This window comes from Schistocerca serialis, chromosome 1 (assembly GCF_023864345.2).
Source record: "Schistocerca serialis cubense isolate TAMUIC-IGC-003099 chromosome 1, iqSchSeri2.2, whole genome shotgun sequence".
In the NCBI taxonomy this organism is placed as follows: Eukaryota; Metazoa; Arthropoda; class Insecta; order Orthoptera; family Acrididae; genus Schistocerca; species Schistocerca serialis.
The window spans coordinates 270,885,000-270,904,097 of record NC_064638.1 but is presented as its reverse complement, the minus strand read 5'-3'; the positions used below and the strand labels follow the sequence as shown (position 1 = coordinate 270,904,097).

General features: G+C 44.9%; 1 protein-coding gene across 1 annotated transcript in view; it reads right to left on the bottom strand.

Moving 5' to 3' along the window:
- LOC126465293 (zinc finger protein 541-like) overlaps positions 1–19,098 on the bottom strand; it is a 677,038-nt gene that overhangs the window by 648,128 nt on the left and 9,812 nt on the right. Inside the window, exon 2 of the mRNA XM_050096299.1 lies at positions 18,307–18,488. Coding sequence (XP_049952256.1) covers positions 18,307–18,488 — 182 coding nt within the window. The remainder of the gene's footprint in view (positions 1–18,306; positions 18,489–19,098) is intronic.

Sequence of the window (19,098 nt, the reverse complement as noted above, 5' to 3'; positions counted from 1 at the left end):
GCTAAGCTGTGTTTCTTTTTGGAAGTACAAAATTTTAAGAACATGAGAATTAGCTTTTGTTGAGTACAGCTCTAGTAGGTGAAACCGTGATGTATTTCTGCAGTTATATTATCACAGATAAAACGTACTAATGGCTCTCCGAACAAATGCTTTCTTCCTGTTGGCATTTCTAAAACCGTGGCTGTGTACAAAATACAACTTGATTCTTGCAAAGAAGAAAATAGTTACCGTCCACTGTTAGAATGCTGTTTATTTACACAAATAGTGCGGTTACGTTTCCAACCTACAGTTCGTCTTCAAATGGCTGTTCACATTATATTTGTTGTTGTTTGCATTAGCTGCTGGACAAAAAACAGTAGACAACTAATGTAAACAATAACAGATGCAATGATGAACTTGTCGGTTCCAAACCGGTAACGGCGCTGTTTATAAATCATTAACGTTTCCTTCTTTGCAAGGATTACCTTGAAAAAACTTTTTTCTGCTGTGGCACCTAGAACGTTCTTAATGAGGTATTTGTGTCCGAACTTTTTTTCCGGTGATGTGAGCAGCATAATTCTGTGGCATCGGAATACCTCCTCAGTTTTTGTTTGCAAATCAGTCATGTACAAACAGTTGTTTTTTGATTTTCCTGAGAAATGTCAGTTTTGGCACTCAGAACGTTTTACGTTTGCACTCTTGATATGTCCTCAAAATCACATAACAACACAGATCTGTCACAGTAGCACTGTGTACATCAACAGGTCTAACACTTGCAAATGGGGTTCCTGCTGTCAGTCACAACATGTACATTTACATCATACTCCACAAGCCACCTATGGTAATTGGCGGAGGGTACACTATCTGATCCCTCCAACGCTGTTGCACTAGCAAATAGTGCGTGGGAAGAATTATTGTCCTTAAGCCTCTGTATTGGCTCTAGTTTCTCTAATTTTCTCCTCGTGGGCAATACGCGAGATTTAGATGGGGGGAAATAACATGTTGTCCGACTCCTCCTGTGAAGTACTGTCCCGATATTTCAACAGTAAACAACGCCGATGTTACTAACATGTGGATTTCAGAGAGGATACCTATATTGTAGTACGACCTCCGTTACAGAGACCGACGCATAATATTTTACACTGACGGCATATTGGGAGAGAATGAATGCGTGTTTTATGTGAAACGCACTATGTGATACAAACCAAATAGTTTATTAACCAAAACCAAACATCGGGCCATGACTATGATATACTAAAAATATCGCATGTTGCAGTTTGTCGTTTTTATAAACTAATTTTGTTGTAAAACTAGCCGTCAGTAAAGCAGTATTCACTAAAGGCAACTTACGTGCGGCACAAGATGTCTTGGAGAAGACGATGCAGTACGGCTGTGGATCGCCGTTCTTTATACACCATCCGGTACCAGCGGCCGGATTAGACTATGAATATAGATGTGTATGACTCGAATACTATAGATATAACCCCCGTATACGACAGCAGGCGCGATACCCGGCGCAATATGCGCTCCATCAATACAGATGAGGACTTTATCAGGCACCGGAGCGATACAGGCGTTAGGCGCTTAAACTAGCGCCGCTGTATCCTTGATACTGCTTCCCATAATATTTCCCGAGTAGCGTGGAAAGGCATGACAAAGGCCAAACAGCTGTGACATCAGTCTTCCACAAGAAGTAGTAAAGAATGACAAGAAAAAAGGACAGTAGCTTTTTCGAAACTGGCAATACTAGAAGAAATCTGAGGTAAGTATTTTACGGACAAAATCGAATTGTTAGAATCGGCGTATTAAGAGATAGTAATTCCAATTATCACAGTTTGAAAACTACATCCTGTAGATGTCGTATTTCTGTACCTATGCAATGGTCAATGGTGCAGTCTAAATCGAGGTTCCCCATTGATTCCTTACGGAAGCATCTCAATTGGAATACCACATATTCGACCTTCAATTCGTTTTCATAAACCTCTAACTTTTCTTATCGAATTTCCAAGACTTAACCTTTAAGATGAGATTACTGTGAAAATAAATCGCGAATGAACAAATGCCGTGATGTTGGATTTCAAGCTTTGCAATCGAATCATGAGATGACACTGTTGCTAAACAATTATTTCGCAGTCGCCAATGATTACCTTGCCGCTTGCTACTGAAAACAAATATTGCGAAGCTGTAGAAAAAGAAGTGTGAAATACAAGAGAAACTAAAAAGTTTGGACTTCAAGGTTTGTCATCGAACCTTAAGGTAATACAGATTCTAAGAGAGAATCTTTGTAACTTGCTTTTCAGTTTCCGTATAGTCCTGTTTAATTAGCCCACGTATCTCTGTGAAACGTGATCTCAAATTGCATTTGTGTTACTGTACCGTATTCATACTAGTTATCACCAGTCGTCTATAATGTAAAGGGTGATCGAAAAGTTTCCGTTTGATAGCGTTGCTGCAGCGTATATACAACATAGCGCGAATCTGCTGTGGGTATATAAGCAACGACATGTAGGCAAGGAGCTAGTGTGACCTTCGAACGGAAACATTTTCATTGCCCCTTATGTAAAGAAAATTATTTAGTCATTCACATTTTGTTAGATCTATCGTGTTTCCTGGCAACATACTGAAATTATCTATTTACAGTTATTAATAAATATAAATAGATAATTTAATAGTTAGATAATTTAAATGTGCTGCTTGCAGCCAGCACAGATCTTCCAACGAAATATATACGATTAGATAATTTTCTTTATATTACAGACCACTGATTGTGCCTGTTATGAATAGGCGGAACATGTTGGGCTAAAAACGAAATGAACACCCAGTTGCGAAAGACAACGTGATTCGTATCTACATGATAAACATAACTGAAGTAGAGACTGGCGGCAACTAGATGAAAATACTAAAAATATCTATCGCCGTAAGTTGCTACGCGATTTACATCTTGTAGGGATAAAACATGAACGCTGATTAAGATCGAGACATCTGTACAAACTCTCAACAGCACAAGCAGAACACAGCTGCTTACAGCCAATATGAACATAGTACTCTTCGTAATATTGAAGATCGTACAGAATCGCTATTATGTTGAGTTAGGTTTGTTCCTCACAGCTGACGTAGTGTCATCGAAGTCAATGCTCAACATATTTGAATATGTCGAAATTCCAGGTAGTTGGGTACCAGGAATGAGACTTAAACCGATAGCTGAATTAGTACTGACGACATTCTTCTCTGACTTGCTGTACCCGCCATACGTTACAATGCCACAGAAAGGTAAAAGATATTTCGTGTTATAATCTGTTTACTGAAGTGGTTTTGGATACGGAATACTTTTGGTTTCTCGGTCTGGTCCGTACCCGAAAAAGTCAGATGTTTTCCCTACACATGAACAAGGCGCATGTGTGAAGCACGGATTTTCCAAATTTAGCCCACACAGTTTTCGTTTGGGTGGCACAATTCGAAAGTAAGAGAAACGCTATGAGATTAGAATTTCAAATTCATAACACCACGTAGTGGTTACACGTTTGACATATAAAAGAAATGCTGTCTGATCACAATTACAAAATTAACAATCAGCACCACTTAGCGTGTGACACGTTTGACAGCAAATACAACAAATATCGGGTTCGTCAAGACAACGTACAAAATATTTTATCTGCGGTTAACCATTACATAGTGTACCTGGATAATGTGTAAAACATCTTTTGTTTGTTCTAAATCAACGATATTATGAGAACAGTGTCGTTATAAGTATTTTATTGAGTTCCTTCCACATATGACATGCTTTAATTGAATACGGTGGTGGACTGCTCCAAAAATTGGTACACAAAAACATGCCCGTATTAAAATGCATAGTTATGTCAAAATATCAGATCAATCCGCCAAGAACTCTCTGAGATCTGCTGTTAAGATCAAAAGAACAGAAAATGTAAATGTTCCTAATCGCAGAACTCGGAATGTTATTGAGTGATTGATTTGAGATTTTGACATAACTTTGCACTGGAAAACGCCCGTGGTTTTGTATACTTTTTTTTTAAATACGTTGGCGAAATGTGTTGCTAATAACTTTACTGGTAAAGAAGTAATGAAATAAAACGTCATGCCTGAAGCGGCGGTTCTCACGCATCTCAATGTTAATGACGTCATACATCCTGAACTATGTGTCACACATTGATACAAACTTGCCGGCATATTTAGTGATATATGCGCATACCGTATGCAAAATATGTTGCAAACAGACTGAGTAGTAACGAAGTAATACAACAAAACGTCAAACCTGACGCGGCACTTTTACGGCATTTACAGCGAAAATGTAGTAAGCGATAATCTTTCTTCCTTTCATCATGTGAGTGGATGAGGGGCAGGGAGGGGGTTTCAGTTATAAAAATTTTCGAGAAGGTAAGAAGTTATAAACTATGTTAAGTTCGTTGCCAGTCGCTAAGTACTTTCATCTTCAAATAGTGATGCAAAAATCTCTGTATTTTCGCGTCTTGCTGTCTCATTGTTTATGACGTCATATCTCGTGAGCTATGTATCGTACTCTTTTTCTTGGCCTAGGAACCTTCGCAGGTGTACGGAGAACAACTCACCAAAGTTTCAACGCAATCGAATGAATGGTTTTTGAACTGATAGAGAACAAACATACAAAGAAACATTCATTTTGTTGCTGACTGCTTGCACGATACGTTAAAACACTAGGAAAGCGAAGAACTGACTGACTCAAGCCACAGACCAAAGATGCAATAAAACTGAAAATTAACGTGTTTGAAAGGTAATTGCATACAACAGATCGTCGCTCGGAGGTGAAGTCCCCACATTTCACGAGAACCAGAATCCTGCGAGTCCCACTACGCAACTTTGTCACCAACAGTTCCGTTGCAGAACACTGTTTTGTCCATTCAACAACTATACGACTGTGAAAAGGCAAAATTGCACGTAGATCACTGTCTTCGCTCTGCAGCGTTAGGCCACTCTACGTTGCTGCCACGACCCAAATGCGAAAGCCGCTATTTATAATATTTGAGTCACGCTGCAAAAGGACAGAAACTGAAAGAAACGAGGAAAGGGACTCAGTGTTTCGAGTACCGTTTGCCATTCAGCGTCGAATGCGAAGTAGAGGCAGATGGGAACCACAGCGGCTGTCGAGTGGGGATGCGCTGATCGCCACATCTGGGGTACAGTCTGAGGCTTGAGCGTTATTGAGCGCGCACACTGGGGCACGAGCAGAAGATTGCAGTGGGCAGAGCACGGCCGCGCTAGTTACGCGATAGACGGACAGAAAAAAAGGGTAGGTGGAGGGGGGAGGAAAGAGGATGAAGGAAAATCCGTTCAGACTCAGCAGTGGCGCTGCGCTGCGGCGTCGCGGCATCTGTAGAATAAAATCGCTGACGAGCCGCTGCGGACCCCCTCGCTCATAACGAGCTGAGTGGGGTGAGCGGAGAGTGGTGGCGGTAACAGGTGGGGAGGGGGGGGGGAACTCTGTGTGAGGGGAGGCTCTCTGCTTGAGGGCCAGCCGCTAGCCTGCCCGGCCACATGTTGCTCAGCGGGCAAAACATGAATCAATAGAGGAGGAGCGGCGAGCGAGCGCGCGCGCAAGAAGAAAAGAAAATTGCTGCTATCATTAGGCGCATCGAATCAAGACGGAGAGCTGAGCGCAACGCCGAAATAATTACTGCGGACTCGGGAGGCCGAGGGAAATGAAGAGAAAGGGAAGTGAAAAAAAAAGTGGAGAAGGGCGGGAGAGAGGTGGAGGGAGGGAGAAACCAACCGTCGGTCTTGCACACCGAGCGTTCACAGGCTGACGGCAGCAGAACAAAGCCGGAAGCGGGTGCAGCGGAAAAACAACCGCGACGGAAATGCAATTAGAGAGATGGCGGCGGCTGCGGTTGGAACCACCGACGATGAACGGATACGGAAACGACGCGAAAGAAACTGCAGGAAGTCGAGTCAATGCCTCTTAACGGAAAAATAATATAAAACCTCCTCGCGAGCGAGGAAGGAGACAGTAGCGGCCGCGGAGAGAGGGAGGAAGTCAGATTAGTTCTTTGTCTGCTATAATTCCATGATTAATGTGATGCTAGAGCTCGTCCGAAGAACATCTCCTTTCCCGCTGGCTGAGAGCTCCCGAGTGGAGACGCGGTTCCGCATCTTATTTCTCAGAACGACCAGCAGATAAGTAGTCAGAAACATGGCAGATAGAGAGTTTGAGGCTCGTGACGATGGATGGGCGTATGGCATTCCAAAATATATATGTAGCCAATCGGGAATGGAAAATACCCTAATGGGTGAAGAAGTAAAAGGGGAGTAAAATTATGGTGTACCTCCTTGTGATGCTTCATATGGTAAGTACTTTGGAAATTAACTTCAATAAAACAAAAATACTAAACCCAGTCAATCAGCCATTGACGATCGGAAACCAGCCTGAGGAAGCAGTTGATGAAAACATTTACCTTGGCCACAAAATTACGCTAGGGGAAAACAATCAAAATGAATGAATTCCTCGTAGAACGGGAATGAGCTGGGCAGCATTCTAGAAACTAAGATTTATCATGACCAAGGACGTCCAGAATAACCTGAAGATTATGGTCTGTAATACATCTGTACTACCAGTTACAATCTACATCCCACAAATCATACCTCTGGCTAACACAAGTGCTCATAAACTAAAGCATTCAATACGAGCCACGGAGCGACATGCGATATGAGTCAGCCTCGGGGATAAGATTCGATCAGAGAACATTAGAAGGAAGACAAAGGTAACTGATGTTCTAGAGAGAACTGCAAAGCCTTGCTCCAACTCCTATGAAGCGTTAAGTATATTTGTGTTGTGTGGGTGACGGTGCTGGGTGCTTGTACAGTGTAGGGTTGGTTTCGTATTGTTATGGGTGAAAGCAAGGGATAGGGTGAAACCCTGCTCCTCTCGAATAGCACCAAACGTGCCACACAGCTTAACATAGCCATACGACAGACGGATTACTGTCAACAGTGCCACATGAGACAATGTGGAGAGGTTTTGAATTTCGTCCACGACACTGACGCAAAACTGGCGATCAGAAACTTTACACCATCACCTCTCAACCTCTTGCCAGCCAAATAACAGCAGTGAAAATTTTGCACCACCAAGATTCGAAATGGCTTACCTTTCAGTCGACTCCCATCACACATACGTGCGTTAGCGACCTTTGCTAACGATGCGGGTACTATGTTGTGTAGGAAGCAGAATAATGCTTGTCTTCTATCGTTATAAACAATCCGTCCAAGATCAAGACTCAACGGTACCCTGATTTATCACCAAATTAAAGTACGTCTACGAAAAATCATTAACTACTTCGTTGCAGCAAACATGAAAGCTATTTAGCTCCTTTCCCCGCTTAGTAAGTAGTAATTCGCCCGCCCGGTTGGCCGTGCGGTCTAACGCGGGAAGGAGCGCCGGTCCCCGGCACGAATCCGCCAGGCGGATTTGTGTCGAGGTCCGGTGAGCCGGCCAGTCTGTGGATGGTTTTTAGGCGGTTTTCCAGCTGCCTCGGCAAATTCGGGCTGGTTCCCCTTATTTCGCCTCAGTTACACTATGTCGGCGATTGCTGCGCAAACACTTTCTCCACGTACGCGTACACCATCATTCCTTTACCACGCAAAAACAGGAGTTACACTCGTCTGGTGTGAGACGTTCCCTGGGGGGTCCACCGGGGGCCGAAGCGCACAATAACCCTGGGTTCGGTGTGGGGCGGCGGAGGGGTGAAGTGGACTGCGGTAGTCGTCGTGGTGTTGCGGACCACTGTGGACGCGGCGGGGATGTTTCTAGGTCCCCAGTTAACATAAGTACTAATTCGAAATTCTGGCTCATAGAAATGGATATCACAATTTTTTTTTTTGTCGAATGAAATAAGGAAGGCGTACACTATGAACCCTCTGGCAAGCAGCAATAGAGATGCAACATCTTGGAAAAATTTGGAAATTTGTGGTAAGGTCTGATGGGACCGACCTGCAGAGGTTATCGGTCCCTAAGCCTACACACTACTTAATGTAACTGACAGTAACATACGCTATGGACAACATACACACTGATGCCCGAGGGAGGACTCGAACCTCCGACGGGGGGAGCCGCACGGATTGTGACAAGGCGCCTCAGACCACGTGGCTACCAACCTCTTGGATTCCGACAATCCAGATATGAGCCCGCGTACTTGCCTTTCACGAGAAGTATACTAACAATTACACTATCAGAAGCTGCATCACACACCGACGCAAAGGTTAATGATGTAAGGAGCTTCTTGTGCTTACCGAAAGTTTGGAAGTCGTATGGAGGGACCTGCATCAAGTTGAAGCTCTGGATCGTTCTACAGCATGTGCTAGTATAGTACACTGTCTGCGAAAGGCGGTTCGAGCCCCAGTTCGGCGCAGGGTTGTAGCTTATCACTGATGTGCTCCGCTAAAGACTGGAAACACGCCGTCTCATTTCCACTGCAAAGTTTCAGATGCGCGGGTAGTGCTGGAGATTTCAATGGCATTCGAAGCCGGTATCTGTATTCTACACTACTGGCCATTAAAACTGCTACACCAAGAACAAATGCAAATGATAAACGCGTATTCATTGGACAAATATATTATACAAGAACTGACTTGTGATTACATTTTCACGCAATTTGGATGCATAGATCCTGAGAAATCAGTACCCATAACAACCACCTCTGGCCGTAATAACGGCATTGAAACGCCTGGGCACTGAGTCAATCAGAGCTTGGATGGCGTGTTCAGGTACAGCTGCCCATGCAGCTTCAACACGATACCACAGCTCATCAAGAGTAGTGACTGCCGTATTGTGACGAGCCAGTTGCTCGGCCACCATTGACCAGACGTTTTCAATTGGTGAGAGATTTGGAGAATGTGCTGGCCAGGGCAGCAGTTGAACATTTTCTGTATCCAGAAAGGCCCGTTACAGGACCTACAACATGCGGTCGTGCATTATCCTGCTGAAATGTAGGGTTTCGCAGGGATCGAATGAAGGGTAGAGCCACGGATCGTAACACATCTGAAATGTAACGTCCACTGTTCAAAGTGCCGTCAATGCGAAGAAGATGTGACCGAGACGTGTAACCAATGGCACCCCATACCGTCACGCCGGTTGACACGCCAGTATGGCGATGACGAATACACGCTTCCAATGTGCGTTCACTGCGATGTCAGCAAACACGGATGCGACCATCTTGATTCTGTAAACAGATCCTGGATTCATCGGAAAAAAAGACGTTTTGCCATTCGTGCACCCCGGTTCGTCGTTGAGTAGACCATCGCAGGCGCTCCTGTCTGTGATGCAGCGCAAGGGTAACTGCAGCCACAGTCTCCGAGCTGATAGTCCATGCGACTGCAGACGTCGTCGAACTGTTCGTGGAGATGGTTGGTGTCTTGCAACCATTCCCATCTGTTAACTCAGGGATCGAGACGTGGCTGCACGATCCGTTACAGCCATGCGGATAAGATGCCTGTCATCTCGACTGCTAGTAATACGAGGCCGTTGGGTTCCAGCACGGCGTTCCGTATTACCCTTTTGAACCCACCGATTCCATATTCTGCTAACAGTCATTGGATCTCGACCTACGCGAGCAGCAATGTGGCGATTCGATAAACCGCAATCGCGACTGGCTACAATCCGACCTTTATCAAAGTCGGAAACGTGATGGTACGCTTTTCTCCTCCTTACACGAGGCATCACAACAACGTTTCACCAGGCAACGCCGGTCAACTGCTGTTTGTGTATGAGAAATCGGTTGGAAACTTTCCTGATGTCAGCACGTTGTAGGTGTCGCCACCGGCGCCAACCTTGCGTGAATGCTCTGAAAAGTTAATCATTTGCATATCACAGCATCTTCTTCCTGTCGGTTAAACTTCTCGTCTGTAGCACGTCATCTTCATGGTGTATCGATTGTAATGGCCGGTTGTGTAAAACTGCAGAACAGGCGTAGCTCCGGACTTCGATTCTGTGGACTTCAAAATTTGTTACAGTAACCCCCCTCCCCCTTCCTCAAGAAATACAGTGCATCAGCAAAATCACTCCGCCAGTAGTGCACAAATCATTATCACAGGATATGAAATAAACTGTTACCATTTCGACACGGAGTACAAGACACAATAAATAGCGTATCACTCCCCGGGTTCTCGACGTCCCTAAAAGAGGCGCATTCTCAGGTGTCGTATCCCGCCCACTCCTCTAATATAGGGTGCCTAGGAAGCCGTTTTCTCGGATAGCTAGGCAACAATTCAAGCAAATCGTATTAATGGAGTTTATTACAGTAAGTTAAACTGACAACACTTAACTTTTCGTATTCGCAATGGTGTGTCACGAGCAAAAGATGACATGCAAATAATAAATGTCCTTCGGTATACACAATTTCATTGCAAGCAAAACACAACAGCTCATAAGTCACGGCTGAAGCGCTTGGGTGACGGCTCGTCTTTCAGTGCGGCCGCACCTAGGCGGAGCGGCGCTTATACAGGGTGGTCCATTGATCGTGACCGGGCGAAATATCTCACGAAATAAGCGTCAAACGAAAAAAAACTTCAAAGAACGAAACTTGTCTAGCATGAAGGGGGAAACCAGATGGCGCTACGGTTGGCCGGCTAGATGGCGCTGCCATAGGTCAAACGGATATCAACTGCGTTTCTTTAAAAAAGGAACCCCCATTTTCATTACATATTCGTGTAGTACGTAAAGAAATACGAATGTTTTAGTTGGACCACTTTTTTCGCTTTGTAATAGATGGCGCTGTAATAGTCACAAACATATGGCTCAAAATTTTAGACGAACAGTTGGTAACAGGTAGGTTTTTTAAATTAAAAAACACAACGTAGGTTCATTTGAACGTTTTATTTCGGTTGTTCCAATGTGATACCTTTGTGAACTTATCATTTCTGAGAACGCATGCTGTTACAGCGTGATTACCTGTAAGTACCACATAAATGCAATAAATGCTCAAAATGATGTCCGTCAACATCAATGCATTTGGCAATACGTGTAACGACATTCCTCTCAACAGCGAATAGTTCGCCTTCCGTAATGTTCGCACATGCATTGACGATGCGCTGACGCATGTTGTCAGGCGTTGTCGGTGGGTCACGATAGCAAATATTCTTCAACTTTCCTCACAGAAAGATATCCGGAGACGTCATATCCGGTGAACGTGCGGGCCATGGTATGATGCTTCGACGACCAATCCACCTGTCATGAAATATGCTATTCAATACCGCTTCAACCGCACGTGAGCTATGTGCCGGATATCCATCATGTTGGAAGTACATCGCCATTCCGGCATGCAGTGAAACATCTTCTAGTAACATCGGTAGAACATTACGTAGGAAATCAGCATACATTGCACCATTTAGATTGTCATCGATAAAATGAGGACCAATTATCCTTCCTCCCATAATGCCGCACCATACATTAACAAGCCAAGGTAGCTGATGTTCCACTTGTCGCAGCCATCGTGGATTTTCCGTTGCCCAATAGTGCATATTATGTCCTTTTACGTTACCGCTGTTGGTGAATGACGCTTCGTCGCTAAATAGAACGCGTGCAAAAAATCTGTCATCGTCCCGTAATTTCTCTTGTGCGCAGTGGCTGAACTGTACACGACGTTCAAATTCGTCGCCATGCAATTCCTGGTGCATAGAAATATGGTACGGGTGCAATCGATGTTTATGTAGCATTCTCAACACCGACGTTTTCGAGATTCCCCATTCTCGCGCAATTTGTCTGCTACTGGCGTGCGGATTAGCCACGACAGCCGCTAAACCAGCTACTTGGGCATCATCATTTGTTGAGGTCGTGGTTGACGTTTCACGGCTGAAGACTTCCTGTTCCCTTAAATAACGTAACTATCCGGTGAACGGTCCGGACGCTTGGATGATGTCGTCCAGGATACCGGGCAGCACACATAGCACACGCCCGTTGGGCATTTTGATCACAATAGCCATACATCAACACGATATCGACCTTTTCCGCAATTGGTAAACGGTCAATTTTAACACGGGTAATGTATCATGAAGCAAGTACCGCCCGCACTGGCGGAATGTTACGTGACACCACGTTCTTATACGTTTGTGACTATTACAGCGCCATCTACACTCCTGGAAATGGAAAAAAGAACACATTGACACCGGTGTTTCAGACCCACCATACTTGCTCCGGGCACTGCGAGAGGGCTGTACAAGCAATGATCACACGCACGGCACAGCGGACACACCAGGAACCGCGGTGTTGGCCGTCGAATGGCGCTAGCTGCGCAGCATTTGTGCACCGCCGCCGTCAGTGTCAGCCAGTTTGCCGTGGCATACGGAGCTCCATCGCAGTCTTTAACACTGGTAGCATGCCGCGACAGCGTGGACGTGAACCGTATGTGCAGTTGACGGACTTTGCGCGAGGGCGTATAGTGGGGATGCGGGAGGCCGGGTGGACGTACCGCCGAATTGCTCAACACGTGCGGCGTGAGGTCTCCACAGTACATCGATGTTGTCGCCAGTGGTCGGCGGAAGGTGCACGTGCCCGTCGACCTGGGACCGGACCGCAGCGACGCACGGATGCACGCCAAGACCGTAGGATCCTACGCAGTGCCGTAGGGGACCGCACCGCCACTTCCCAGCAAATTAGGGACACTGTTGCTCCTGGGGTATCGGCGAGGACCATTCGCAACCGTCTCCATGAAGCTGGGCTACTGTCCCGCACACCGTTAGGCCGTCTTCCGCTCACGCCCCAACATCGTGCAGCCCGCCTCCTGTGGTGTCGCGACAGGCGTGAATGGAGGGACGAATGGAGACGTGTCGTCTTCAGCGATGAGGGTCGCTTCTGCCTTGGTGCCAATGATGGTCGTATGCGTGTTTGGCGCCGTGCAGGTGAGCGCCACAATCAGGACTGCATACGACCGAGGCACACAGGGCCAACACCCGGCATCATGGTGTGGGGAGCGATCTCCTACACTGGCCGTACACCACTGGTGATCGTCGAGGGGACACTGAATAGTGCACGGTACATCCAAACCGTCATCGAACCCATCGTTCTACCATTCCTAGACCGGCAAGGGAACTTGCTGTTCCAACAGGACAATGCACGTCCGCATGTATCCCGTGCCACCCAACGTGCTCTAGAAGGTGTAAGTCAACTACCCTGGCCAGCAAGATCTCCGGATCTGTCCCCCATTGAGCATGTTTGGGACTGGATGAAGCGTCGTCTCACGCGGTCTGCACGTCCAGCACGAACGCTGGTCCAACTGAGGCGCCAGGTGGAAATGGCATGGCAAGCCGTTCCACAGGACTACATCCAGCATCTCTACGATCGTCTCCATGGGAGAATAGCAGCCTGCATTGCTGCGAAAGGTGGATATACACTGTACTAGTGCCGACATTTTGCATTCTCTGTTGCCTGTGTCTATGTGCCTGTGGTTCTGTCAGTGTGATCATGTGATGTATCTGACCCCAGGAATGTGTCAATAAAGTTTCCCCTTCCTGGGACAATGAATTCACGGTGTTCTTATTTCAATTTCCAGGAGTATAACAAAGCGAAAAAAGTGGTCCAACTAAAACATTCATATTTCTCTACGTACTACACGAATATGTAACAAAAAATGGTGGTTCCCATTTAAAAAACGCAGTTGATATCCGTTTGACCTATGGCAGCGCCATCTAGCGGGCCAACCATAGCGCAATCTGGTTTCCCCCTTCGAGCTAGACGAGTTTCGTTCTTTGTAGTTTTTCGTTTGACGCTTATTTCGTGAGATATTTGGCCGGTTCACTATCAATGGACCAGCCTGTATTCTCTTCGTATAGGGGCCGCTCCTGTCGTGGTGTCGTCCTAGTCAACGCGCTATTGGCTGACGTCGTCTCACAGCCCCCTCTGCTGTAACATTCCACGCCGACGAGCTGGCGCTTGATGTTACGCCGGAACATCAGAGGTAATGTTATACGTGGAACTCTACATGGAAACCCACGACCATAGATCTTATCTCTTCTTTACGTTTTGCCATTTTGCTGTTTTCTCTCTTGTTTTATTCTACAATGTATAAGAGACTCGGAATGAAATTTGCACCACGCGAACGAATATTACGTGATACTGTTTCAGTCTCATTGAAATAACAAACAATCAAAAAAAAAAATGAAGAATTACAACCTTCTCTTCTTGACAGCCTTTAACAATCTGCAGTAAACTACACAGAGGAAAGGTCGCTTAGTAACACCGACTTGAGAACATGTGCTTGTGAAATTAGAGAAGAAAGTTATTCTTAACTTGAAAGTTTTTTTTCCTTGTAACTTTTTAACAGGCAGCCAACTTTTATTAAAAAGCAAACTGTGTGATAAGTTGTCGTTAATGATGGCCGGCTTCCGAGAAGCCTCTCTGTGCATGAGTTTTCTGGAAAGAATTTAAGCTCATTATAATGCCAATGAACAGACTCTTTTGACTGAGGATTATTATGAAAATAAATTCAGCACTTTTCCTTTTATTACTCACTCGCAATTAGAAGTAGTATTTTTGGATACTGTTAACTTGCACGTCCTTCGCAGCGAACCGTTTAGAAGCTCTTCGATAGAAGACTTCCATTTCAGGAACCTAATTAAGTTCAGCCACAGAGAGGACTACTTGTGCATGAAAACGTGGGCCAAGAAAGGGAAACAACAGTGCTCAGTTTCTCAATATACTGGGTGAAGCCGAACTACACCGACAAAGTTTTGGATGTTCCTCAGGGGTATTGCATGTGTATTTTGGTATGAGAGACACTCGTCTCCGGTGGATCGTTGCAGAATAATAACACAGGGTGATTCAAGAAGAAAGAACACATTTAAATTGTTTATTATAGACAAACTATGAAAGAAACACGTTGTGCGCGTCACTGGATAGAGAGAAGTTAAAGTTTATGTTCGCACAGGCACTTCTCGAAACACCGTGCGTTACTCGATAAAAACACGCGAATCAACAGGTCCCTGTTTATTCAATCGCCAGTTTCAAGAGTTCGTTTTCTCCGCTCTTGAAGAGCAGTTCCCGTAAATGGGACAAATATTCAGTCTATTGTGTACCCCAATAGAAAGAAATCTCAAGGTGTGAGGTCTGGTGACCTGGGAGGCCAAAAGCCATGAACATTATGTTCCTGTCCACCTCTTACAATATAACGTTGTGGAATGGTGGTGTTAAGATAACGCCGCACCTCGAGGTAAAAGCGAGACGCAGCACTGTCATGCATAAAACTGGAATCATTGGAATCTCCGTGAAGTTGAGAAAACAACCAATTTTCCAGCATGTCGAGGTGCGGCATTTCAGTTTTCTCCGCGTAAATGAGAGATCCATAAACTGTGCACAAAATACATTCAACTCCGGTGAGTCTCTATCATGTTCGAATACGAGGGCACGATTTTATGAGTAGATGAAACGTCGATTCGTCCGAAAATATGAGTCGTTCGGAAAATAGTATCCTCTGCAATATCCTGGAGATCTGAAATGCAAAATCCGTAGCTTCTGTTATGGTCGCGGGGCCCAGTTATTGCAATAACCGCAATTTGTAAGATTTCGTATGCAGGCGTCGTTTCAGAGCAGGCCGCGTCGTCGTTTGAGGAAGTTGAAGTTCTTGGGCTGCCCGTCTTGTGTACTTCTGAGGGCTCCGTGTGAACGCATTCCAAACACGCTCGACATTTTCATCAGACGTGTGGCCGACCAATGCTCTTCCCTTTCGATATGCAACCAACTTCCAGGAATTTTGTATACCAGTCGTAAACATGCTTTGGAGGAAGCTACTCTGCAGAAAGACATCGCCTGTGGTTTATGCGCAACGGGGCAGCACCCAATTTTCGCAACGTTTCGTGGGCGATGGATCGGTTGAGAAGATCCAGCAGGGTTGCGTCCCAATTCACCGGTCCTGAACCCGTTGTCTTTCTGGCTATGGGGACATTAAATGCATTGGTGTATGCCCAACACAATGATAATGTACAAACGTTACAGGAGTGTGTAACCAATGCATGTGACGCAGTCCCAGTGGAGCCAGATGCATCTGAATGAGTGTATACTTCACTGCGGGGAGGGACTGAAGGATGCCGTGTTAGCCACAAGTCGCACTGCCTACAATAACTGAAAATAGTTGTAATACTAAACATCATATGCGGTGCTCGTATGACGTTCGCGTCTACGCGCAAAACGAAATATGTTATCTTTCCCATAGAAAGGCATTCTGAAAGAAATACTTGTTTTTATTGAACCGATAATTTGTTGTCTGTGCAGAACATACATGGCGCACGAGCGATGCTGTGAGGTTTGCAAAGGTATAATAGAAATATTTGACGAATGTGTATTTCTAGAACACAGAGCACGTGAACTGTCACCAGATTATTTGTCAATCAGCTTTAAAAAAATGGTTCAAATGGTTCTGAACACTATGGGACTTAACTTCTAAGGTCATCAGTCCCCTAGAACTTAGAACTACTTAAACCGAACTAACCTAAGGACATCATACACATCCATGCCCGAAGCAGGATTCGAATCTGCGACCGTAGCGGTCGCGCGGTTCGAGACTGTAGCGCCTAGAACCGCTCGGGCACCCCATCCGGCTCAGCTTTAAAATCTTTAATGATCTAGGACATCATGGACTGTTCCGTTGCTGAAGTCTAGTAGACACGGATTACTTTGCCTTCCTCCGATATGTAGACGGTGAGTCAGCCGTGTCTGTGTGTGTGTGTGTGTGTGTGTGTGTGTGTGTGTGATTGCTTGGGCAGCGAAATACTCCGTCTATGTTGTTATGTCAGGTCGTACCTTGACCTGACATGCGCGGTGTCTATATATATTTTTGTCTTTTTTGATTGTACTGTTTACTGTTTTATTAATAAAGGAAGTGTAAGGAGTAAAAATGTATGTCGGTGCATAAAATAAGATTTTGGGGCCAAGCAAGTTCTGTTAATTCTGAGACGAAATAGTGCGCAACAAACAATGTTTGCCGACAGAGCACAATTCCTGATACAGAGTCAGTCTAACAGATAACATTAATCCTACGTTATTACCACATTGACAGATAAAATTATTCATGTTACCTGCATACTAAGTGAAATTTAAATTTTCGAAGTCCCCATTTCATGTTTTAATAATTTTATCTTATTTTATTGGATTAGTTCCTCCCTGTACGTATACACTGAGATAGTTAAACACCCGCACTTTTATTTTTGGTCAACATTATATCTTTGGTTCTTTCCCATCTTATATGAACAAAATAAACATCAAAACTGTCAAAACACTTAGAACAGTTTGTAAACCAACCCGAACTGAAACACAGATTGTGAAGTCGCTGCCAAATAATACATTTAGCAACTATAAAAGGTAATACTTTCCGCTAATTTACCTTCACACCAATGAGTTCTCATAACTGACCGGTAACATAAGTACGCTTTTTTGTACAGATAGTCACTTGAAAATGGCCTCATAAGCGGGAACCAGTAGTGAAAATAAATAACACCTAAGTGAAAAATGCCGCATTCATTCAATAAACATTTGGCTGTGGTGCCCTCCTTAAATATGGAAATGAAGTCCCATGCTTCCGTCAGAGCGTAGGGGAACGATGCGGGAGACCCGCACCGCTTTACTAGGCAAGGTCCTAGTGGAGGTGGTTTGCCATTGCCTTCCTCCGACCGTAATGGGAATGAATGATGATGATGATGATGACGACACAACAACACCCAGTATCTCGAGGCAGGAAAAATTCCTGACCCCGCCGGGAATCGAACCCGGGACCCCGTGCTCGGGAAGCGAGAACGCTACCGCGAGACCACGAGCACCTCCTTAAAGAAGTAAAAATGAGATATTTATCAAGCAGTGGAATTCAAATGTCTGATGATGATACTCGTTATGTGAAGTTATAGTTATTGTTTTTGTTGATGATAATGACGATAATGATGATCATGATTGTGATATGCTCTCAATGGTATTCGGCAACAATCTCGCTTGTTTTATCTTATCGCATTGCGGGCCCCGCTGATTCCAGCCTGCAAAGTGGACGCTTTAGGAACGTCACAGTATACTGAATGGACTGCGGCGATTTCTGTAACAACATATTTGAAGGATTATGCAACTGCAATTCCCGAACGCATTCGTCGCTTTTCACTGACTGTATTGACTTTGGTATGGGGAGTTAACAATGCGAGCTGGCGGGGAAAAAGTGTCGTAACATGCATTTCTAAAAATTAGATGAAACAGGCGCGCAGGGCTATCGGATAACGCAAGAACAAAACGTGATGTCCAACTGCCATATTTGCGGCAGTCGTCCTGCGTGTTAAACAGATTTTGCGAGCCAAGTGAACTAGCGAAGCGCTGAAACGGGCGCGCAACCCATACGGGTTGGCTGTTTCCAGCGGAACATGGGCGATCGGCAGCTCCTCTGGGACTCCAGTGGCCGCAGACAGCTGGAAGGCCGGAGGGGGCATCGCTGCTCGCTGAGTTGCGTGCTTCTCCAGAGGGGGCGCGGCCAGTACGCGCAAATTCGTTTTCAGCGCAATCAACACGCCTGTTGTCAGAGGAATTCCACTGTGAAATTCTCTGCGTGTGATGGAAGAGACAGCAGCGAAGAATTTACACCGCAGTTGTGTATATAAACGTATTTAATATCACTCACATTCCACACAGAATGTGCGTTGAATGCCGGTCGTCACTAAATTGAAGTACGACCTTTCCCGCTAGAGGTAAACTATGTCTATTTTCTCGCGTGATAATCTCGACTGCAGAGGGCTCGAAATTGGCCGTACCTCGCTCACTGTTGAAGCTTGAAATAAATTCACAAAGTAAAAATATTGTACATTATACAATTGGGAAAAGGATCTAATGCAGAATGGTAATTACACAACTTATGGGAATCCAGGGAATCCATCCGGATGACGCTTTGACAACGGCCGATATCATGACAGGTGCATACTCTATCATTTTCAGAGCAAAAATATAAACAGAGGGTACTGTGCAAGGAAATTTACACACACATACTATATATATATATATATATATATATATATATATATATATATATATATATATATATATATATATATATTGTAAGATGGCAAGAACTATGCCCCTTACATGAAGTCATTAAAGATCATCTAACTCACGTTGAGCGAACAGTA